Below are 24,898 nucleotides of genomic sequence, written 5' to 3'. Positions count from 1 at the left end.
AAAGTATTGAATCTCACCTTTTAAAGAGATGGCATGCACAAGATTATTCCATTAAGCTCTGCAGTTTTGATTGCATAGGTGTAAGATGGGGAGGTAATCATAAGATAAAGGACAGGCAGAGCATTGGGTGATTTTCACAGCAGTTTCAGCCAGCTATGTTGTAATTTTAACGCCGATTCTTGCTACATTAATGGTGCATTAAGTTTCTAATTAAGCTACACTGAAGTAACAGCTATCAGCTGTAATGGAGTTCTGATCTTAAAAGAGGATTTTTTTTTGCTGCATATATATTCAGATTTCTACCTGGTAAAAGACTGCTTCTTTTATCTCATATACTAATAGTGACCTCATTTCATTGAGTACAAGGCATTATACAGCCAAAATGACATAATCCATGCAAAAGAGGGAGGTACTGGCAGGCTTGGGATGAGTAAAACGTGTGTGTGTGTGTTTGGAAAAAGAAAAAACCTCAAGGGAAGATTTACACCACCAGCCGCAAACCAGCCCAAGGAGGACTGATCATGCTCAGAGCTTCCCAAAACACATCCAAAACATGGAGCTGAAAATGTCCCATGCAATGTGGTTCCCAAGCAGGAACCCTGCACAATGAATTTGGGCAGATGGGCAAGAAGAACAACACACTTGTGATTCTTGTGACATCAGAATGATATTGTGGGTGGAATTCTACATTGCACTAGGACAGCAGTTGCAGACTTCAAAACACACTGAGGTGGTTGTGGAAGGTACAATGTTCATAACTATTCTTGCCACTCCTAAAAGGAGGATGAGACATGTGGTGGTGTAGCAGCATGTAGCAGTAACAAAGCTATTGCTATTCTAGACTGCGACAGAAGTATAGATCAAGGGAAGTCATCGTCCTATTCTATTCTGCCTTGGTCAGACCACACCTGGAATACTGTGCCCAGTTCTGGGCACCACAACTGAAGAAGGATATTTAAAAGCTGGAACATGTGCAGAAGAAGGCAACCAAAATAAAAAATAAAAGTGGAATAAAAAATAAAATGAAAAAAATAATAAAAATAGAAAATAGAAAAATAAAAAAGTAAAAATAAAATAAATAAAAAATAAAATAAAAAGAGAGTTCCTTGGTTGTTGGTGAGGGGAAGGGGTAAAAAGCAGTCTCTTTACCTGGCCATCAGGGGCGCGGAAGGGACGCCAAACTCAGTGGCTTCAGGCAGCTCTCTGAGGCCGCCTGTCAATCAGCCGCCAACTCGCCTACCGCTGTCCATCACCCCGGCGGTGCAGAAGGGCCCGCGGGCCTCCCGCTACCGCTCAGCCTTGGGCCATGCGGCCCACAATGCTCCGGTGGTGCAGAAGGGGCATGTGGGCGCTACTGGGGGGAAGGAACATGTGCGCCTCGCTTTGCGCCTCTGGCTTGTGTGAGCAGCTGCAGCGAAGCAGCCCCTCGAATCGGCGCAGAGGCTCTGAGGCGCGCTGGCAGTGGCCGCCTGGCTGGCTGGCTGGTTGGAGAGCGCGGAGTCTCGTGCCCGCTGGGCTCATGGTGCTCGGCCGGCCGGCCGGCGCTGTCGCTGCTGTTAAGCAGAGGTTGGATGGACATCCATCATGGATGCTTGAGTTGAGATTCCTGTATAGAAAGGGGTTGGATTAGATGACCCTCAGGGCCCTTTCAGCTCTATAATTCTATGAAATTTTGCAACTGCACAAGCATATCAGCTTACTAGACAGAATGACCCATCTCCCCCACGTGCTGTTCTGGGGATTTTCTCATACCCCTCTAAACCCATTTTCACCAGACGCAGGGAGGAAGAGAAAGTCTCACTGTGCAAACAGAAGCCTTTCGACAGAGCTTCCACTAACAGTGTTCATTAATGAATCTCGACTATTTGATTGACAAGTGAGCAGTCCCACCCATGTGTCAACTTTGACACACAAGGCTGATCTTGATAAATATCTGGCCCATGGAGACAAAACGTTTCCCTCCCCTAAGTTATAGCAATAATTTTAAACCATATTTCCTTTTTGTGTGGTTGATTTCTGCCGCAAGTAACTTCAACTTTGCATTCTGCATTAATAAATTCTGTAAGCTACAAGTGCCCTGTGTTCAATAGAGAGCTTATCTTGCATATCCACAATGATTGCCAGAGGTTCCGGTGGGAAAGAGCGATCAAAATAAAACAAACCTTTCAGCCTCAGTGTAAAAATCATGGCTGAGATTCATCCTTGATAGAACTGCTGCTGTGGTTTCAAGGGAACCACTCTAGGGACATCTGTGGAGCACTTCGAACATTCCTGTGTTTCATATACATGGTTATTCAGATGTTGAATCTTGACTGGCTTGAGGCAATGACTCCATTTATAAAAATAAATTGCAACATTTCTCACCCATTTAAGCAAAAACGTGGCAAATTGGATGGTGCCCTGCGTGACACAGTGAAGCCTCTGAGGAACCAAAGAAAGAGCTTGTCAAATCTGTGGATTCCCGTCTCCTTTAGAACTCACCTTCCCTTTTAAGGTTAGCTTTGAAGAAATGGGTAGCATGAATAAGGCGAGCTATTCCCTCAGATACTACTTCTTCCTTTCCATTCTTGTACGGCTTTCTGATATTTGGCAAAGTATTTTAAGATGAAGGGATGCCATCCTGCCCTTACAAATAACCCAAACATGTGGTGCGATGTACACCAGGATATGTTGAAGAATCTGAAGACAAATTCAGCAGGCTTTGAGGCAGAAATGTCATGCTGAAGTGGCTGTAGAGTGAAATGGGGAGTGTTGGGAAAGGATGTAGCTCAGTGGCAGAGCATGTGCTTTGCATGCAGAAGGTCCTGGGTTCAATTTCCAGCATCTCCAGGTAGGACTGGGGAAAATTCCTGCCTGAAAGGAAATCCACTACCAGTTGGTTTTGACAATATTGAGCTAGGTGAACCCAATGATCTGAGTCAAAAACATGAGCAGAAACGATCTGGAAACAACGTGTTAGACCTTTCTTGCTTGGTTGCTTCTTTGTCTGCTTAGGCTCCTCTGGACCTGTCAAACAATCATCAACAACATTAAAACATGCATCACTTTTATCATAAGATAATCTGAAAAGGTTATCTTTGTCTCTGTGTCCCTTTAAAAGAACTTCTCCATTTTTAGAAATCACACAGGTGCCCCTGTGAAAACACAGCTCAAACCCCTTCTCATCAATTTGAGAAACACTGAAAAGGTTTTGCTTCAGCTCTGGAACAAGATACACATTACTGATACTCAAATTTAGAGATTTCAGAAAAATAGTTCCTTTTCCAATGGATTTCAAGGAATTGCCATCTGCCTGTGACACGACGGAGTCCAGCTTCTCGAAAGTCTGGAACAGTCTCTTGTCGTTCACCAGATGGTGCGAAGATCCCGAATCTATGATCAGATAAGACCCGTCGTCGTCTTGGTCATCAAGCTGAGTGAGCATTACAAGCATTTTGCGTGCTGTAGGGCCCTTGCTGCTGCCGCCGCTGCTGCTGCTGCCGCTACCGCCGCTGCCTCGCCCCTTAGGCCTAGAAGCCTGTTGTTGACTTCCTGAGTCCTTCTGGGGTCGTCTGCATGTTTTGGCTGTGTGCCCAGGAATATTGCATAACTGGCATCTGACCACAGTTTTAAGGGCTTGTGCAGTCTCTGCAGATGCACCAGGTGAGGGTGAGTAGCGCTCCCCGTTGGCCTCCGCCTGTGCGCGGGTCCTGTCCTCCTCATTAAGCAATGAAGCATAAATTCCTGCTGCAGTCATTTGCTGAGGGTCTTGAGCCCCCAGCTGGGCTGCAATAGCATTATAGGACTTGGGAAGGCTATTTAGCACTGTAAAGCAATAAATGTCGTCATCCAAATTGACGTTTCTGTCAACTAGCTCCTGGCGTAGTTGACGCATCTGATGCAAATGGGCTCTCAGGTCTCCTCCCTCCTTCAGACGCAAATTAATTAATCTCTGAAAGAATAATGTTGTTGATCCGGCGCGCAACCTCAGGTGCTCGTCCCGAAGATGAGTCCAAACATCATAAGCATGGTCTAAGTTCCGAATATGAACCAGCTGTGATGGGTCCAAATGCAGAACTATTGTAGCCCTTGCCTGTGCGTTACGGTTCAACCACCTGTGGCCTGGCAAAACGGGCGGTGCGTTCTGAATCAACTCAATAAGTCCTTGCCGGATAAGAACACATTCCATTTTAACACTCCACGTTGCATAATTTGAGTCATTTAACAGAGGACACAAACTCTTGGGTGTTTGATCTGAATCCCCGGCTTTAGCCATTTTGCTTTTGTAAGCGTGCCGCTAGCTTCTGACTTCAAAGTACAAAGAAGCTGCAAATTAGGCTTTTGGCAGGCATCTGCAATTAAGCTGCCGCTTTAGAGGTTTTATTGCCGCTATAAATCAGTCCCGGTTACTCACTGCTCCATTGATTAGGAACGCAGACGTCCGTGCACTTCCTCCCCTGGAACGCAGGAACCGGTGACTCCCAAGCAGGCGAAATTCCTCAGGATCAGCTGCTGCAGATTGAGGCCTGTTTACGTGCCTGTTTTCACGCTTTTCAGAGGTCCGAAGATCGGAACCATCCTCTGCTACCACTGTTGGAATATTGGGGTGTAAATCACCAATATTCTTACTACTGCCACTGGCTTCGGTAAAGAAGACAGCAAACAATCGTAGGTGCTAATCTACGTTTATTCAGAGAGTGTGTGTTCAGCCATCACTCTCCAGTTCAGAAGAAAGTGAAAGTAGAAACAGAACAAAGAACATCACATGACAGGAGATCAAGTTACAGCTTGAGCTCCTGTGTGGGAAAGTACAGCAGTTTTATAAAGTAAACATTCATCCACATGCAGCATCTGTGCCATGCAGAGGATTTATGCTAACAAATATAAGGTAGATCCTTATGTTCCTGTGTCTGCAATGGGAATCAATGCAACATAACAAGAACCTAAATGTAGGCTGTAACATGTAGGCTGTAACATTATACAGTGGTACCTTGGTTTTCGAACAGAATGTGTTCTGGGAGTTGGTTCGACTCCTAGAACTGTTTGAAAACCAAAGTGTGGCTTCCAACTGGTTGCAGGAGTGTCCTGCAGCCAATCAGAAGCCACAGAAACTGTGCCGGACATTCGGCTTCCAAAAATCGTTCAAAAACCAGAACACTCACTTTTGGATTTCGATTGTTCAGGAGCCGATTTGTTCAGGAGCCAAGGTGTTCGGCTTCCAAGGTACGACTGTATTTAAATGTAGGAATACATTTAATTTTCATTTTACAAACTACTCTCAGATCCTTTCTAGAGAAGGAGCTATTGTCTCATTCCTAAGACCCTGACATCCAGTTGTGCTGAGAGACAGAAAAGGGTAACTAGTCCAAATATTGGTATGCGTGGACCACATCCCAGAAGGGCCTCACCACTGACCTATCAGAACAACCTCTGTGGCATCTCCTCCTTACTGCCACATACCTGCTCTCTCCCTTATGGCCTGGTCTGCCAACACTATCAAGCACAGGAAGAGGGCCAACAAGCAAGCAGTGGTTTCCAATGCTGCTGTGGTGGCGAGTTGCAACCAATAGTGTCACTGCAATGGCAAAAAAGGAGGAAGAGAAGAGGAGGAGCCGCTTCCAATGAGCAGGCAGGTAGCAATGATGGCTGCTGCTTTTACTTAACCCCGCCTCCTCCTCTTCAGCTGCCCACAGTGTTTCTCACCATGGGAGGCTTCCAGGGTCTGATGACAATAAGAAAGAGGAACGGCAGAATAGCACACATAGAAAACTGGTGTGTCAGGAAGAAAGGCTAAATTAAAGGAAGGGTGGGGAACTTGTGACCCTCCAGTTGTTGTTGTTGTTGTTGTTGTTGTTGTTGTTGTTGTTGGAGAGCCCATCCCTTGTCATCCCTTACTATTGGCCATTCTGGGTGGGGCTGATGGAAGATGACTGACATTTACAGGGCCACAGCCTAGCCTTTCATGTTACTTTTTTGAACACAGCAGTTTCTTTATTTGTTTTTCTAGGAAGAAGTCCCTACTTGAACTCTGAAGTGCTCCAATCTAGAAATGGATTCCTAACAACTTATCCATTCACTGTGATAACTAGGCCAAAGTATTTAGGTGTGCTGCTTACCCTGTCCCAAGGGCAGTAACAGACACTTTAAAATATAGTGTTTAAGTCATATTTTGTTGGAATCTTCCTCTTGATTTCTCTCCTGGAATCATGTTTCTTGAGGCTGGCAAGTGCTACACAAGACAGTTCCTTCTTCTGCACCCAAGAGACACGGTACATTATCTAAAAATGGTATGCACTGGTGCTTAAAATTAAATGTCATTTTTACTTACAGGCTCTAATGTGTGCTGGGCAGAAAAATCACACACCCGATAAGTGTGAAATAGATAAGAGAAAAGAAATGCAGGTGCCAGCTAAACATCCCCTCTAAGCTCTCCATGTTTTCCCTCTAATTCTCATGCTTCAGGCAGGCACCAGGCACACTGTCTCTCTATCTTGCTGAAGCATTTTACCTGTGGTTGTCCTAGCATTTACCTGAAATCAAAATTCGCAGAGAGCATTGGGGACACAACTATTGATGTCTGTTTCCCAGTGTAAGGGCTTGAAGTCTCAGTTGGCCCCGAGGAACAATGGACAGTGTCTTAATTGGCCAGAGTAGGCCAAGTGATAGCAGTTGGCTCTACCCTGAAGGGCATACAATCTAAAACAACAATACACAAAAAATAGTACCAGTAGCACCTTAGAGGCCAACTAAGTTTGTCATAGGTATGAGCTTTCGTGTGCATGCACACTTCTTCAGATACCATGCACACAAAAGCTCATACCTATGACAAACTTATCTGGTCTCTAAGGTGCTACTGGAATGATTTTTTTTATTTTGTTTTGACTGCGTCAGACCAACATGGCTACCTACCTGTAACAAAAAATAGTAGTTTAACATGCATAATTCACAATCCATTAATCCATAATAATCCATGCTTGATTATTATTGTAATTAATATTTTTCATTACTGTCATCCTAATATTTCATGTACTTTAGAAAGGGCTCCAGAGAATGTTCTCTGTTATCAGAATCAATGTGCCACTCAATAATATGGTGAGGCACATTTTGTAATATTGCTGTCCTAAAGATACATCACGTTTTGGACTGGTATGTCCGCAAACATTGCCAGTTGAACTAATCATTCCATCCATTCGAAGCAGAGCCCAGTTTCCCATTTCCCATTAGAATAGGAAATTAGAGGTATTTTCCTTATTGATGCTGATATTTTGCACTTGCTAACCAACGCATAAGACTTGAAGAGGAAATGGCAGCTGTACATCTGATAATCTTTGTTTAAAGATGTTTCTGGTTATATTTTCAAGTGAATTCAGTGCCTGCACTAAAAATTCATATTGCTGCAATGTTTGGAAATCTTTCAAATGAGAAACTGCCCCGAGCTAGTGGACCTTAGAGACCCTATCTTCACCCATTTGAATTAATCTGAGCCAATAATTAGGCATCCCTAGCATTTATTAGACCAGATAGCCTCAACACAAAATTATGCTGTTCTAATTAAATAAGTACATTTTAATAAGCCGCGAGTTATATGCAAAATATGAGTTTAAACCTTTTCAGCTGCAATATTTGCAAAGCCCCAAATTTTTGCACCAAAAATTAACACTAGTACCATCTTTGCTCTAAAGGCATTGGGCACATTGGTTCAGGGTACCTAAAAATCAGGGCGTCTAGTAAAGGTTTGCATGCAGAACAAGTGAATTCAGTTCTTTTTTCTTTATTTGTAGAGCCCAAGATCATGAAGCAGAATATATATCTATATTGTAACTCATGCCCATGAGCGAGATGTTGCAATCATAGTGGCTAGCTCAATGAATACGTTGACTCAGAAGGCAGTGGTGGCCACCAGCTCAGATGGCTTTAAATGTCCTATACATATTTATATAGGATAATGCTATCAATGGCTAGACTCTGCTTCAGTTGTGAGAGGTACTATGCCTCTCACCACATAGCACAATTGAAAGTGTTGGTGCTTATCTTTAAAGCACTAAAGTATACCTGAAGTATACACTAAAGTATACCTGAACGGTGTCTCCGAAAATTTTTACACATCACTTGGAAAGACAGGCAAACTAATATCAGTGTACTGGAAGAAGCAAAGATCACCAGTGTTGAAGCAATGATTCTTCAACATCAACTTCATTGGACTGGTCATGTTGTGCGGATGCCTGATGATCGTCTTCCAAAGCAACTACTCTATTCCGAACTTAAAAATGGAAAGCATAATGCTGGTGGTCAACAAAAGAGGTTTAAAGACTGTCTCAAGGCAAATTTTTAAAAATGTAGTATAAACACTGACAACTGGGAAACACTGGCCTAGGAGCGCACCAGTTGGAGAACAGCCTTTACCAAAGGTGTCATGGGCTTCGAAGAAACTCGATCTCAGGACGCAAGGGAGAAATGTGCTAAGAGGAAGGCACGCTTGGCAAATCCACACCGTTATCAACTCCCGCCTGGAAACCAATGTCCCCACTGTGGAAGGACGGGTGGATTCAGAATCGGCCTCCACAGTCACTTACGGACCCATTGTTAAAATCGTGTTTATGGAAGACAATCTTACTTGGCTACGAGTGATTGCCAAAGAAGAAGAAGTTACATGAAGGAGCATCTCCACCCCCATCGTTCTGTCTGGACACTGAGCTCCAGCTCTGAAGGGCTTCGGGAGGTTCCCTCACTGCGAGAAGTGAAGTTACAGGGAACCAGGCAGAGGGCCTTCTCGGTGGTGGCACCTAACCTGTGGAATGCCTTCCCATCAGATGTCAAGAAAATAAACAACTATCTGACTTTTAGAAGACATGTGAAGGCAAAGTTTTAATGTTTGATGTCTTACTGCATTTTAATTTGTTGGAAGCTGCCCAGAGTGGCTGGGGAAACCCAGCCAGATGGGTGGGGTATAAATGATATTAGTAGTAGTAGTAGTAGTAGTATTACACGTAACTCCTACATGTGAGCTTCCTTTGGGATCTGGTTGGCCACAGTGAGAGTAGGATGCTGGACTAGATGGGCCACTGACCTGATCTATTCTTATGTTCTTACATAACTTGATCTCTCTTTAGAGTCTATGCACCATTTATGCAATATTTTCCCTTTATGAAAGATTACAACTTTGCATAAATGCTCACTCTATTTCCAAGTTTAGTGGTAGCCATACCACCAATGTAATATATGAAGCAAGCCTTAACTGCAACATCGGTATAATATAATTTGCCACTCTAGAATTAGGATTGTATCTCTCCCCCGTCTCACATTTTTCATCATCAATCCATGTTTCTCACTTATTTAAATCTCATCAACATCAATTTTCAACAATTGAAACTATCACTAGCCAATGAGGTTGATTGTAGAGTGCTACTCGTTTTGAAAGGATCTCAAAACATTAACAAATTGAAGTAGGCAGAGTTACAAATAAGGTACTCTTTTCTTTTTTTACTCAGTTAGAAAATAATGGAAAATAAGGAAATAATGTGATTGTGTGTGTGTGTGTGTGTTTCTTGGCAATAGAACATATAAAATATCTGTCATAGAAAGTGATAACATTCCTGTTATAGGCAATGTGGAGTTGGGATAAAGAAAAGGAGGAGGAGAAAGGAGAGGGAAAATGAAGGGAGGCGGTAAAATTTCATTCTTTTACATAGTAAATGAGCAAAGCTTTTATGTCTGTGTGACATAAACAGTTGGTGTCTTTGGAAATTAAAGTCTGAGCTAATTTGACATTGGCAGTGGTGATGATTATGATGATAGCAATGGCTTCTGTGGAAAAGATTGGTTTGATTATCATATTGCATCTATGACACGGAACAAGCTTTCTGATGGATGCCCTGCTTTAGACTATTACTAAGTTTAGAATATTTTTCACAAGGTTCTGTTTCATAGGGTGCCACAAGTACAAAGCACCAAGCTGCCGAAAATGAGGGATTGAGACCTATGCAATTACAGTCAGAGGCCATAATCTATAAAAACAACACCTGAGAAATAATGTTATAACATTTCAGAATTATTTTATACATGGTTCCGTGCTGTAATAAAAGACTCATTTGGAAACAGAGCTGTGCCATTTAGATGTGAATAGCTCATTATTTGTTAATTTCTCTGTTTTTATTCGTGTGTGTGTGTGTGTTTAACTGAGAACACATACATGCTTTGTTCAACAAGAAGAGACGTTGCCAGCTCTGCAGTTCCTGCCATTATGGGACGCACTAAATTGCACCAGTAATTCTGCATTGTGTCATGATGAAGGGAAGAACTAAATGGCTGGGTTTGAAGAAGTCTAGCAGTAGCTATTGCAGCTTGAATGACAACGAGTTTTGAAACCAAATATGCAATGCACCACTCTTCATCTAAAATGGATTCCATTGCAATTCACCATAATGCATTTAAAACAAACAAACAAACAAAAACTTCCTGGTCACTTCCAGCTGTGACCAACTGATAGGAAATGGCAGCATCCAAATTGATCCCTGCTCCAAAGCAGGTGTGGAGCTTTCATAGATGTTAGATTCCTTGCAACATCTTTAGGATTATAGTTGATTTCTAGAGAAGGGCTGTTTCAAGCCAGGTGTAACAGAGGAGCGAACTCTGAGTCCAACTCCTCTGTTCCTATAAGCGTTCCTCTATTGGCCTATATATTATCTACATCCCTGTAGAGGGAACAACAAGGCACATCCATAGTTTCACAACCCAGCCCCAATACCCAAGGAAGCTCTTGGCAGTGGCAAGAGGAAAGAGAGAAATCTCTTCAAGGAAAGGCCCAAAGCAACAACTTCCCGGACCCTCAAAGAACATTGTGACAAAAAGAGCACCATGGTCGATGGTGTCCAAGGCTGCTGGGATGTCATGGAAAACCAATTGAATTGCACTCCCCACCTTTCCCCCAACAATGGAATAAGAACAAGGTTTGCCAACACTGCTGAACTGATGCACGACCTTAAAATAAAAATCAGTATTCTATTTTCTTAGAATTATGAAGCTAATGAAGAAAACACATTGAGAACATCCCCTCCCCCCCCTTTTTGTAATTTGTCCTGAATGCCTCCCTAAAATTTCATTTAAAGTCAAATTAGAAATAGCTAGTGTGTTGCGTCTAATTTAATTCTTGATTCATTTTTAGATTGCTTGGCAAACAGATTTATGCATATTAATTACTTTTCTAATGAGAAATATTTGGAAGTTGCATCTGTTGTAGCAGAGCTCGGTTTTTAAAAAACAAAAACAAATAAAGGGAGTTGTTTTTTGGTTTTTGTTGCAAAGTGAATATACAACATTAGCAGCTATTAGTTCAGCCAGCTTACACTCAGGCTGCATTCAGATGTGAGGTTTATTGCTTTAGTTTTACGGGTTATAATGCTAGTGCTTCTGCCCTAATTTCTAACATTTTGTTTTACAAAGCAGTACCTGTTGCATTATGGAATTGTGGCTTTTTGATCAATATACTACCACGCTGTGCTAAATTTTAAGTGGCAGGAAAGAACGGTATGCTAAAGTACCACCTCAAATTTCATCACACAAAGTTACAACAAAAACATCTCATGATTTACCAAGATAACATGGTTGCAAACTGTATTTTCCCCTGGAAACATGGAAATGAGCACTATGTTTTCACTAAATTCCACTAGGCTTTTATGCTGTGTGAGAGATTCCATAAAACATGGGAATTATCAGGTAATGAAAAGGCAGGAAAATAAAGTGCCGTCTGAATGCAGCCTTAGATGAAGGAATGCCTCTGTATTATCAGGGAACATGGGCCCAAGGGCCACATGACTTTTAGGCAATGTCCCAGGGGCCACTTGCCTTTGGTGCACAGGACTAGAAGCAAAAGTGGGTGGAGCAACATATGCTAATCTACTCCTACATTTCTATCTATACTTCAGGCACACAAGAAGCATTATACCGGTAGGATATCAAGGGCACATTCTAAAAAGGGAGAAACACTCACAGCGGGTAGAAAGTAGAGCTGGTAAAAAGTGTAGCCTGAGAAGAAGGGGTGTGGCTAGAAGGGGTGTGGCCTGGGAAGAACCCCAACGGTCAGAAAGAGAAGTCTGAGTTCAGCGCCAAACCTGAGCTCCACCATCCCTGCTGTATGATGAGGATGTATATTTTTGTATTTTAGGCATATCTGTTGTGCTGGATGGTGTTTATATTTGATAAAATTTGCACCTTGCTTGATAAAATATTCCATCTTAACATTTCTCACTCCAGTCACTGAGTTGCCACAGAATGTCAAATGTATAAACTTGGGGGAAGGGGACATTTGACAAAAATTGTTAATTAATTAACAGGAGCAGAGTTAACATGGGCCCTTATGTCATGTTCCCAGCATCCAGATCCCTTCCTGCTACATTTACAGATTTGAAAAAGTTCCCACTCCATGAGGATTTTCTGATGGTACATTCCATTGGACTTCCTTTTCACATAGTCTTTGGTCTACTGTCTCTTTAGTTCATCTGCATCATCTCCTAACCAATTGCCTTCCCCTTGCTGAACCAAGTTTGGGAGGGAGAAATGAAGAGTGGTGCCATTTTAGGTTTTATGCAATGAGCAAGATACTTCCTCCCTGATTTAAAAAGCCTGGTATGGGTAGGGGAAGAGGGGAGTTGGGCCAGGAGAATTGTATGCCTTCTCCCTGCCTCACTGTCGCAGCCTCTATACACTAAATCAGGATGCAGCCTAACTTTTTCAGGTGATGTGTATCCCGCTGGGGCCAATTCCTCTTTGTGCACTCCACATAAAAAGAGCCTCCACTATAAATTGGCCGAGTTGCACTTTTGTGCACCCCCAGAGGAAATAAAAAGTGATGCCTTAGAAGTGCAGAGTGACCAAACCGCTGAAGCCAGACATTGCTATGCAATATCACTGGCAAGATGTTTTATATAGCTCAACAGACTAAACCTCCTGCCACAGAATACATTAGAGAGGAATACAACCAAACTAGTTGTCACCATAATGTTTATCTTTTCAGACAATACAGTTTTGGCTATTGGAATGTTCTGACACATCAAAATCCTCTGAAGGTCATTACAGGATTGATTTTATCATTCTGCAAATTTACCAGATTAGTACTTCCTGAACAGAAACACAGCTCCCCTTCAAAAAACACTAAAACATATAGCCCAAAGATTTGTTAGTCTTTAAAGTGTCACAAGCCTCTTTCTTGGTTTTTCTACAATGCTACTTGTGGGAATGTACACAGGAAACACTCTGTGGGAAAATACACAGGAAACACTCTGTGGGAATGTACAAATGGAGTTCTCTGTGTAAGGCACAGGTTTATTGGGGGTAATCAATCAAGTGACCACTGGCGCCAGCCTGTCTGTTTACACATCTTCCTTGTTTGCATGAGTCATGTATAGGTTAAAAGGTTAATGTTTTTTACGAGGACAGAATCCTTAATAAAGGAGCTGAGGCTGAGAGGCAGTCAGCGCACTTCGCTCAGCACTCTGCTCATGCTCTCTATCTGAAACTCTTGACTCTCGTCTCATGATTTCCTCGCACCTAAGAGTCGGCTGGTTCTCCGACAAGTGGTGCCCCGTGTGAGGCTTAAAAGTTCTACGCCATTGTTGAAAGGACGCACGTCGTGGTCCTGCATCAGCTACTCACCCGCCCGGCAAGGGTTCAGACGTCTACCTCATCTCAGGATCCCCGGTGAGTTAGCTCCCAGCTGTTGCTTATCTTTCTCTTCCTGCATTTACAATGGGCTCTTCGCTTTCTGTGCCACAGAAACGTTTTCTTAAAGACTTAAAATACCTGCTGACTTCTAACAATCAGCATGCCTCAGAAGACGATCTCATTGCTTTTATTCATACTGCTTATGAGCACTGTCCATGGTTTCCGGAGGATGGAACTTGGGAATTAGATTTTTGGGACAAACTTGGTGAACATTTTCATGCTCATCCCAGCATTGGGGTCCGTGTCTTAATTACGTGGGGGAAAATAAGAGCATGCTTGGCACTAGTCGTGCCAAAGAATATCTTTCTGGCAGCTGCTTCAAGCCTCCCCTCTGCACCGCCCGCATGCACGCCTCCCCCACTGAAGCCTTCTGTTTCTCCGGCATTGCCTGCCCCCATGCCTCCTGGTCTGGACCCACCTAATTTAACTCCGCCAGGAAAACAGCAACTTTCTTTGCCTGCCACCCCACCCCCTCCAGCTTATGTCTCTCAGGTTTTGCCTGCATTTCAAAGTACCATGCCCACTGTGAAGCAGGAGGGGGGGAATACTACAAAGCTCCAGGAATCTCTTAAAGCAGCAGCTCCTTTGCTGGCTTTTGAGTCTACTGTGATTGTGCCTGCGGGACCTGGGGGAGGGGCCCCACGGCATGAGCAATTCGAACTCCGATACATCAAAGAATTGTATCAGTCAGTAAGAGACAATGGATTGCATTCCCCGTATACTCTTGGTCTCTTTGGCACTATTTTTCAACAGCAATTATTGCCAGAGGATATCAAATTACTGGCTAGAACAGTGCTCAAACCAAATCAAATGATAATTTTTATGCAAAGTTGGACCTGGGCTTGTCAACGCCGGGTCCATGATATCCAAACAAATTTGAATAATGCTGCACAGGCAGCACATGCCAATGCCGTTGCAGCCTTGGCAGCAGGGGCACCCCCCCTCCCTCCCCCTGTTATGTTGACACCTGCAGACGTCCTGGATGGTCTCACAGGAGCTGGGAATTTTTTAACAACTGCACAGCAATTGGCCCTGGATCCTCAGTATTGGGACGCCACTGTTTCAGCTGCCCAGGAGGCTTTGATGTCTGTTCCTCCTGTGAAGTTAGGAAAAGGGGGGCGATGGGGGAGCGTGCAGCAAGGACCCACTGAACCTTATGGCGCTTTCATAGATAGACTGTACAATACCCTCAGACGCCAGGTTCAAGATACAGTAGCACAAGGAGTAATCATCAGACAATTAGCCTTTGATAATGCCAATGATGACTGTAAACAAGCTTTGCGCCCGCTGGTAGCTACACCTAATGTGGCAATAGACGACATGTTAAAAGCCTGTCAATCAATCGGCTCTGAATCCCACACAGCAAAATTGCTTGCCGCTAAAGACATTCCTGAAACATGGGTGCACCAGCTGACAGAGGATCTCACCTCTGCAGGGCTTAAAATCACCCCGGAAAAAATTCAACGCACCCTGCCTATCACATACCTGGAACACAAGGATACGCAACAAGCAGCACCCCCCCCTGATACTGCAGCTGCATTTTCCAGCTGTACTCTGGCTGGTGGATCTACGACTGCTGTTAGGACATTCGAATTGGGCAAAATCATACATAGACTTGCCAACGTGTGTACTATCACCTTTGTACAATGCCCTGAAAGGACATAAGCAACCGGCAGACATCATACAGGATATGGAATCAGCCCTGGCAACGATTGATCACCATTTGCAAAAATCTATGGTGGATCGCCTGGATTCCACAGGACTATTGTCATTGGCTGTTTTTGCCACAAAATTGCTGCCCACAGCTGTTCTCTACCGGCCTGCAGAATTTTCTCAGTCTCGCGTTTGTCTTATTGGATGGCTACACCTGCCCCATACACCACTGCGAAATGTCTATACTTTTCCAGCAGCTGTTATGGACATTGTTATCGAGGGAAGACAACGTGCTGTGGCATTGATCTTTCTTTCCTCTGTCTCCTATTTCCTCCGTTCCCTGTGCTCCCCCTCCCCTATCCCCTTTGCTCTCACCCTCTTCACAGATGGGACAAAGACGAGGGGGGTGGTTGTGTGGAGGGAGGAGGGGGCCTGGAAGACAAGATTTACAACGGAGCAGAAATCCGCTCAGCGTTCTGAATTGGCTGTGGTGATTTTGGCATTTGATCCATTTCAGAATGTGAAGTTTAACCTGACTGTTGATATTCAGTATGTCTCCAGATTTTTAACATTCTTGTCAGTGGCATACATTTCCCTGCTCTGGATGATGATTTTGTTGCATTTGTCTCTCTCTTTGAAGCAAGAGCAGGTCTTTTCTTTGTTTTTTGACCCTCTGCTGAGCCATGCCACCTTTCACCAATCTGCCAAGGTTCTTGCCAAGTCTTTTCAAATACCAATTTCTCAGGCACGAGACATTATCTCGCAATGTTTTTCTTGTTCTAAAGCCCCTACCATGTTTCCTTCTGATGCTGTCAATCCCAGAGGGATTGCCCCTCTCTCAATTTGGCAAATGGATGTCACTCTCACCCCGTTGTTAGCCTCTTTTTTCAAGACTGCACCTCACGGTGGACACGTCTTCGGGCTTCATCTGGGCGACGCCCTTAAAAGGGGAGACAGCCAGGCACGTAATACAGCACACTCTGCGCTGTTTTTCAGTCATGGGAAAGCCTAGCAGCATCAAAACGGATAATGGCCCTGCGTATATTTCTAAGCGATTTTCTGATTTCTGTACATTGTGGAATGTGAAATTAACTCATGGTATTCCTTTTAATTCTACAGGACAAGCAATTGCTGAGCATTCAACTTTTAAATCTCTGCTTTTTCCACAACTAAGTGGAAAGAACGCTCCTATTGCTGAAATATCTTATATTGTGCATCAAGTGCTTTTTAATCTTTTATACCCACATAATAAGCAGCTTCCTCCAGCAGTATTACATTTTAGAAAAGAGGAGGAGCTGCCTCGCTCCCTTGTGTCTTTCAGGAAACATCCGGATCCAGCATGGCGTGGCCTTGTACTGCTGATTACCTGGGGACGTGGATATGCCATCGATGGGGACCCTCTGTGGGTGCCAGCACGCTGCGTACGACCCTGGCAATCATCTACAGCTTCTTCTTCAGCCCATTCAGTCGCAGATGCCGCTGAGGGAGGAGGCAGACCTTTCTACACTCTTTCTGGAGGACAGCACCTGTCACCCGGTCTGACACACCATTGCACCTGGCGGCATCGTGCTCTAAATATGGCTGCACTCCGTTAAGATCACCTTCCATTTATTCGATCTGCAAGCCATAATCGCTCTAGGCGTGCTGCCATTTTACAGAAGTATCAAAGACATGACTCTTATCATTCCATATGGAATAATAATACCTATGTACAGGATATTTCTCAGTTTGCGAAATTGCTTGACTATTCTGATTGTTGGATTTGCTTACATATTCCCTCACAGTCAAGACACGGGTATATTACTGCATGGTATTCCTATTAATGATTCTTTTAGAATTAGTAATAATATGAGAGATAATCGTATTAGTTCACCCCCTGTTATATTATCATTATTAGAAGTAGCTCCACGATGTTTTCGTCTTAATCACGATAGTAGCAGATTTTTAGGTCATTACCCTTATTGTAATTGGACTTATGAGTATGTTAATGGTAGCTCTTGTTTTCTTAACATCACTACCCAAAGCGGCAGGCCCAAGGTAACACTTACTAATGTTACCAGATACATGACATATTACCAACAGGCTACATGCCGTGATTTTCATTCATGGTTTGATTGGATGAAAAAGAGTTGGAGATCCACATGCGTGTTACAATCAAATCTGTGGCTTTTGTGTGGTAAGAAAGCATACAAAGAGATTCCCTCTGCTTTTTCAGGGACTTGCACTCTAGGGGTAGTGATACCACTGGTGTATAAGTTAGATGCTCTTCCTCACACCCGCTTGCGCAATAAACACGAAGTCAATGCCCCTATAACACAATATATTGATACTCAGATAGCTCGTAGTATTTTGCCATTATTAGGAGTAGCAAAATGAATTATAGAGATTTGCATCACTTAGCTAACTGGACAGAGGCTTTGTTCAATGACACAGTTAAAGGCATGAAACTGATCAATACAGAATTACAGGATGTGATTTTAGCCTCGAAAAGAGGCGTATGTGCCTTAATACATAGTCATTGTTGCATGTATGTGCAAGATAATGGTCCTAACATTACTCATACTATACAAGAAATGGAAAACTTGGTGGCTGCACGGCCCTTGCAACCTGCCATGGGTTTTGATCCATGGGTATGGCTGCTGTCTTGGTTGCCTAACGGTGCCTGGATCAGGAAAACACTTTTGACGCTTATAGGATTAGCCTGTGGCTTGGTTATGTTATGTTGCTGCATTCAATGTTTACCCTCCCTCTTTGGTCAATGTATGACCTGGTTTCAGGCTGCACACCTCTCCACTGGAATTTCACGTGGAGCCTTCATTGCGAGGTATCAGCGACTCCCTATCTGGCTTCCCACGTGTTAATTAACCCTGTTGCTTAAAAATAAAAAGAAAGAGGTGATGTGGGAATGTACACAGGAAACACTCTGTGGGAAAATACACAGGAAACACTCTGTGGGAATGTACAAATGGAGTTCTCTGTGTAAGGCACAGGTTTATTGGGGGTAATCAATCAAGTGACCACTGGCGCCAGCCTGTCTGTTTACACATCTTCCTTGTTTGCATGAGTCATGTATAGGTTAAAAGGTTAATGTTTTTTACGAGGACAGAATCCTTAATAAAGGAGCTGAGGCTGAGAGGCAGTCAGCGCACTTCGCTCAGCACTCTGCTCATGCTCTCTATCTGAAACTCTTGACTCTCGTCTCATGATTTCCTCGCACCTAAGAGTCGGCTGGTTCTCCGACAGCTACTACAAAAAATTAAGATCATGGCCACTAGTCTCATCACCTCCTGACAAATAGAAGGGCAAGAAATGGAGGCAGTGAGAGATTTTACTTTCTTGGGTTCCATGATCATTGTAGATGGTGACAGCAGTCAGGAAATTATAAAACGCCTGCTTCTTGGGTAGAAAAGCCATGACGAACCTAGACAGCATCTTAAAAAGCAGAGACATCACCTTGCCAACAAAGGTCTGTATAGTTAAAGCTATGGTTTTCCCAGCAGTGATGTATGGAAGTAAGAGCTGGACCATAAAGAAGGCTGATCACCGAAGAATTGATGCTTTTGAATCATGGTGCTGAAGGAGACTCTTGAGATTCCCATGGACTGCAAGAAGATCAAACCTATCCATTCTGAAGGAAATCAGCCCTGAGTGCTCACTGGAAGGACAGATCCTGAAGCTGAGGCTCCAATACTTTAGCCACCTCATGAGAAGAGAAGACTCCCTGGAAAGGACCCTGATGTTGGGAAAGATTGAGGGCACAAGGAGAAGGGGACGACAGAGGATGAGATGGTTGGACAGTGTTCTCGAAGCTACGAACATGAGTTTGACCAAACTGCGGGAGGCAGTGGAAGACAGGAGTGCCTGGCGTGCTCTGGTCCACGGGGTCACGAAGAGTCGGACACGACTAAACAACTAAATAACAACAACTAACTAACTAACATGTCTAGCCCTTTCAGTCATTCTGAAAGTGATGTCTGGTGAGGGCTCCACCTCATATTTGTTTGCGCTTTTTGACCTTTTGTTAGTGGAAAATCTTGCACCAAGTGTTTCACCTGTACGTTGGATCAGTTCAGTTATTCATGACTCTTACCTTCTGATAAATTCATAAGCAAAAAGGCTTAGATGAATATTTATTGTTTACTTCTGCTTCATTATCTCAGCACATTTATCCACAATGGCATTTTGAGGGCATGATGCACATTTTGTATTAACAACATAATTTAACATTAGCGAAGATAATGCTAAGAGATGTTTCCTAATGACTGAAATTATACTTCAGGGCCTAACCCATGTATATAAAAAAATCCACACACACACACACACAAACCACCATACACCCTTTGAATAGGAATTTTCAGCTTACCATTAAAGCTGCTGGTAAATCTGATAATGGAAGAAAAGAAAATATATTTGCTATGATTGTGACTTCACTTGACCTGTTCAACATCCATTGTATGATCACAATCACCTCTTTTACCATAAACCATATTCATTGCTGTGGATTCAGTTGACAACCTTCTGCATTCTGAAATGCTGTTTCAGTGCAATCATGTGTATGTCTACTCAGACGTATATCCTGTTGACCCCCCCCCCCCCAAGAAAGTAAGCGTTAGATTATAGCCTCAGGTTTACTGGTACTTTGACATTTCAAGATTATACAGTAGGTTTACTGTATATCCTGGCAGGTATCAAAGAAGGGATGCATGCAAATCAGAATTATGCTACAAATATGGGAAATAATGCATTGCCAATCGTGTTCAGCAGTAAACTTCAATAAACTTAGATTAAAAGCCCAGCAGGTTTATTTGGAAGTCAATAATGCTGAAATGTGAAGAACTTTGTACTTGTTCTAAAGACTGTGGCATTAATACTGAAGAGTTTTTCAAAGGGAAAGTGGAATGTGTAATGTTTCACTGAAATAAGTATCATCAACATGCACATGTTCAAATCACCTCCCTCTCACAATTTATCTTTTAAGCTATGCTACTTGGGAAAGGAAATAAATGAACATAGCACACCCAGGGCTGGGAAGGAAAGTGATATATGAATGAGAAAAGATCAGACACCAAATGTTAAAAGACCATGTAAGCTTACCTTAGGTCCAATTCATACAAACAAGCCATGTGGAAAGCACTTCATGCCATGTGTATCTGCCAATTTCATAGTGTCACTGACCTAAAGTATCTAAGGTATTATGAGTCTTCTGAAAAGTTTTTAAAGCTTACATAAGAAACACTGAGGGGCACTGGTGACCAAGATGGGGAAGTTTCCTGGAAACTGAATTCTATGAGGAACAGCTGAAAGATCCAGACATGTTTACTCTGGAAAACAGAATATTTAAAAGGAGATGTGATGGCACTTTCGTATCTGAAGAGCTGCTATGCCGAAGAGGAGCAGACAGGTTCTCTGCTGTTCCAAAGGACAGAACTGCAAACAATGAGTGAAAAGTGTAGGGAATCCAATTTTTGGCAAAAGCATAAGACAGCAGTGGTGAACTGGGAGCCAAATGCAGCCCTCCAAGCCTCTCTATATGGGCCTTGTAATTTGCCCCAGTCACTCCCCTTCTCAACAGGCCACATCCCTCACCAGCCCAGTTTTGAACCTTACCCTACTTTGCAAATATTCAGGAGCAAACAGCAGGGATGGTTGGAGATGCTAACTGGCCTCCCAGCACAAATATCACCATGGCTTATTGGGAGGAGTCAGGCAGGTGGGAAGTCAGTGCTGTGCAGACACACTGCTGGGGCCAAGTGTGGGAACAGATGACAGGGGGGAATGACAGGGCTTACCCGGCCTCCTAAGACCACTGTCACTGCATCTTGTCAAGAGGAGAAGCATGTGTAGATGCATTAGCAGAACTAAAAGCAGTGCAGGGAGGGGGGTGTTGCTTACGTGGTCTCTATACACCTGCATTGCTGCAGCTTTCTGGGAGGGCGAGGGATGAGGTTGTGCTCCCACCCGTTGGTATGCTCAGCCATGACCCGCCTGCCACACTGGCCCTTCCTCTTCCAATAATCACCACCACCCTTTCCTGCCAGCTGCTCCTGTCCTCGTTGTGAGTTTTTGCCCAGCAGAAATGAGCTCTGACAACGTCTCTTGCTCACTTGGAGGATAGAGAGGAGTGTATGAGTGTGTATAGGGAAAATCTGCAGTCATTGTTCCACCCACTTTTGTCTCTGGCATGTGGCCCCTGTTAGGTTGTCCAGAAAGGAATGTGGCCCTCAGCCTTGAAAAAAGTTCTCCATCTCTGCATTAGGAGAACCTTCCTGAAGGTGTGAGCTGTTCAATAGTGGAACAGGCTGCCTCAGGAGATTTAAAAGCATTTACCTTGGTTCTCGAACTTAATCCATTCCAGGAATCCGTTCAACTCTCGAAACCATTTGAAAACCAAGGCACGGCTTACGATTGGCTGCAGGAGCTTCCAGCACACAAGTGGAAGTCACGTTGGACATTCAGCTTGCGAAAAACGTTCATGAACCAGAACACTTACTTCCAGGTTTTCAGCATTTGGGAGCCTATTTGTTCGACAACTAAGCCATTCGAGAACCAAGGTACCACTGTACAGTGTTGCTTCTGCCAGGTATACTGTAAATGTCTCTGCATTGCATATCCTGAATTAGGAAGTGACTTCGCCTAGATGACTTCCAGAGCCATTGCAAGCCTATGGTCTTTATTTTGTTTAAAGAAAAAGAATAGGGAAGCTGTAAGATCAATTTCTAAAAATTAATCACAGTGAAACATATGCCACAGGAAGGCAAAATATCCTAACACAGACTTTCATTTATGCATTTGGTTCTCACCTCAGGAAGAAAGCTTGATGATTTTCTGGAACATTTAAAAGAGTAAAAGCCATCTATAAAATGTAAAACCAGCAAAGTGAAGAATGCATTGTGTGATTTATGTGTTTTATGACACCATTTCCAAAACACAGGAGACAAATCTATTTTCAAGAATGTCCTAGCCAGAAGTGAGCCAGTTGATGTAGAAAGATGGATCAGATTATCAAGAGGCAAGGAAAACATGGTTTTATGAAATCATATAAATCTTTTAAAGATCTAGTTAAAAACAGCTTTTAAAAATAAACAAAACAAAAAGAAGAATCATAAGTGAGTGAAGAAAAACTTATTAAAGTGCAGATCATACATTAGCCACAGGACAGGTATTAAACTGGATCATAGCAGAAGAAAAGAGAACTAGAAGCTAGAACAGGCATCCCCAAACTTCAGCCATCCAGATGTTTTGGACTACAATTCCCATCATCCCTGACCACTAGTCCTGTTAACTAGGGATCATGGGAGTTGTAGGCCAAAACATCTGGAGGGCCGCAGTTTGGGGATGCCTGAGCTAGAAAGTCATTGGGTAATCAGGGCAACTGAAGTGGGAGGAGGGAGGTTGGAGACACATCTCCATGTTAAAAGCCACCTGATAAATGCTTTGCATGACATGTTCCTTCACGCAATAGATAATTAAGTTATGGAGTACATTGATATGGTGATGGCCATTTGCTTGGATAGATTTTTTTTAAATGATTAGACATATTCATAAATATGTTTATCAATGGCTATTAGCCATGGTCTTCATTCAAAAGGCCATATATTTCTGATTACCTGTTGCTGCAGAACAATCAAATGAAATGGTTATTTCCTTCCTGCACTCCATGTGAATTTGCCAAGGGGTAAGCTCAGAGCTGGACTGAGCTCAGAGGAGTTGGAACATGCAGGAGTGTCACAGGGGAACTCCATTATGAATACCTGTGACCTTCATTCCCCCAACATATCAGGGTGATAATATTTCAGGTAGTGCCTCTTTTAGTTTGTAGAGTTCTGGAGGTGGTCTGCAGCTCCTGTCACTTTTCAGTATTGATAGCAGGGGAATGGCACATGCTAAACAAAGAAGCTTAGAATGACCAGGGTAAGAATAATGGGTTTCTATAGTTCTAGGCCAGCCTAACTTGTTACCTACATTTTAACTTCATCTTAAAGTTAGTTCTAGGGGACCCGGGTGGCGCTGTGGGTTAAACCACTGAGCCTAGGGCTTGCTGATCAGAAGGTCAGCGGTTCGAATCCCTGTGACAGGGTGAGCTCCCGTTGCTCGGTCCCAGCTCCTGCCAACCTAGCAGTTCGAAAGCACGTCAAAGTGCAAGTAGATAAATAGGAACCGCTACAGCGGGAAGGTAAACGGCGTTTCCGTGTGCTGCTCTGGTTTGCCAGAAGTGACTTTGTCATGCTGGCCACATGACCTGGAAGCTATACGCCGGCTCCCTCGGCCAATAATGCGAGATGAGCGTGCAACCCCAGAGTCGGTCACGACGGGACCTAATGGTCAGGGGTCCCTTTACCTTTACCTTTTAAAGTTAGTTCTACAACTGTATAAAATTAGTAGGCCATAAAAAGTGAAACACATCTTGCAGATGTGGCAGCATTGTGAAATTCTAGACTGCTTTGATTAAAATGGGAAAATCATTGTCCTGACAATCTTTGTTCTACCACAACCACTATGCTGAAACTAATTTGATGTGTTGTTTCCAGCAGATCATCTCATTGACCTATAATTGACCATTATGTGTGAAGATAAGGAAAACCATCTTGGGGTCAGTTCAGTGCTCCATTTTGAAAGATGTTCTGTCTTACTCTCTAATAGTAGCCATCACTTCTCAGTCTTTTGTCTAAGATCAAGTGTAGTGTAGGAACCAGATGGTGGAAGTATGTCAAGTATATTATCACCCTGATATGACAGTATTTGCCATACCCTCCAGAGATATTTGTGCTGAAGGGTACCAGCTTGATTAAGCCTGAGCTACAGATTCTACTAATAGTCATTCTGGACTACAGGGGAGAAATATTGGGAGAAATGTGTTAAAACCAATATTAAGGTAGCTTAGAAACTGATGTGGCATAACACTGAATTTACCATTGTGAAGAACTTCTGAGATTGATGGATGCATATTTTAATGTTTTAACTGGTAAATATCTGAACTCAAGTAGAATGAAGTTGAATTTGGACTTAAGGAGGATAACTTTTCAACTACCTTAACAACCAGAAATTCTATCCAGAAATTCCCCAAATCTCTTTCCTCTATTAGTTCATCTAGTTTATACATTACCTAGCAGTAGTGGGTGGAGTGGGTCGCTATTTCTTCTGCTTTTCACCCTTCTTTTTTATCATGGGAAGTGGGACTTGTAGATCGAACCACCAGAGAACCCCCTTAAATCCCATTTCCTACATTACAATGGAATTGGAGAAAACCAGATGGGTCATTCACCCTACCTCTTTCTCTGCTTGCTGGTAATTCTATGTTAGCTGGATGTAATAATACTGAACCATGAGTGGTGGGTGGGTATCTTCATTCAAATAGAGGGCTAAGCTATAGTACATGAACTGACAAGGGGCCAATAGGATCCTATAAAGCTGATGTCCTGTCTGTGCCATTATAAAGATAGATGGGCTTTGAATAAGAGGACAGCACAGTTCATAACACTATGTAACACATAAATTGCAATGTGCCCTTGAGGAGAGTGCTCTATTTTATATTCCGATAATGAAGAGAAGA

At 43.1% G+C, this 24,898-nt stretch overlaps 1 protein-coding gene and 1 pseudogene across 2 annotated transcripts; both read left to right on the top strand.

Moving 5' to 3' along the window:
* Positions 1-13,202: 13,202 nt before the first annotated feature.
* LOC148685989 (endogenous retrovirus group PABLB member 1 Env polyprotein-like) lies at positions 13,203-18,533 on the top strand (annotated as a pseudogene). Its single transcript, XR_015949653.1, has 2 exons — positions 13,203-13,671; positions 16,468-18,533. The product of XR_015949653.1 is annotated as an endogenous retrovirus group PABLB member 1 Env polyprotein-like (transcript).
* Positions 13,720-15,360, top strand: LOC148685990 (endogenous retrovirus group K member 5 Gag polyprotein). Its single transcript, XM_088668124.1, has one exon. It carries the CDS (start codon positions 13,720-13,722, stop codon positions 15,358-15,360), a length of 1,641 nt encoding a protein of 546 aa, XP_088524250.1.
* Positions 18,534-24,898: the final 6,365 nt, after the last annotated feature.

Source organism: Zootoca vivipara, chromosome 4, assembly GCF_965207765.1.
Source record: "Zootoca vivipara chromosome 4, rZooViv2.hap1.1, whole genome shotgun sequence".
NCBI classification, from domain to species: Eukaryota; Metazoa; Chordata; class Lepidosauria; order Squamata; family Lacertidae; genus Zootoca; species Zootoca vivipara.
This window is presented reverse-complemented; position numbering and strand designations above follow the sequence as displayed.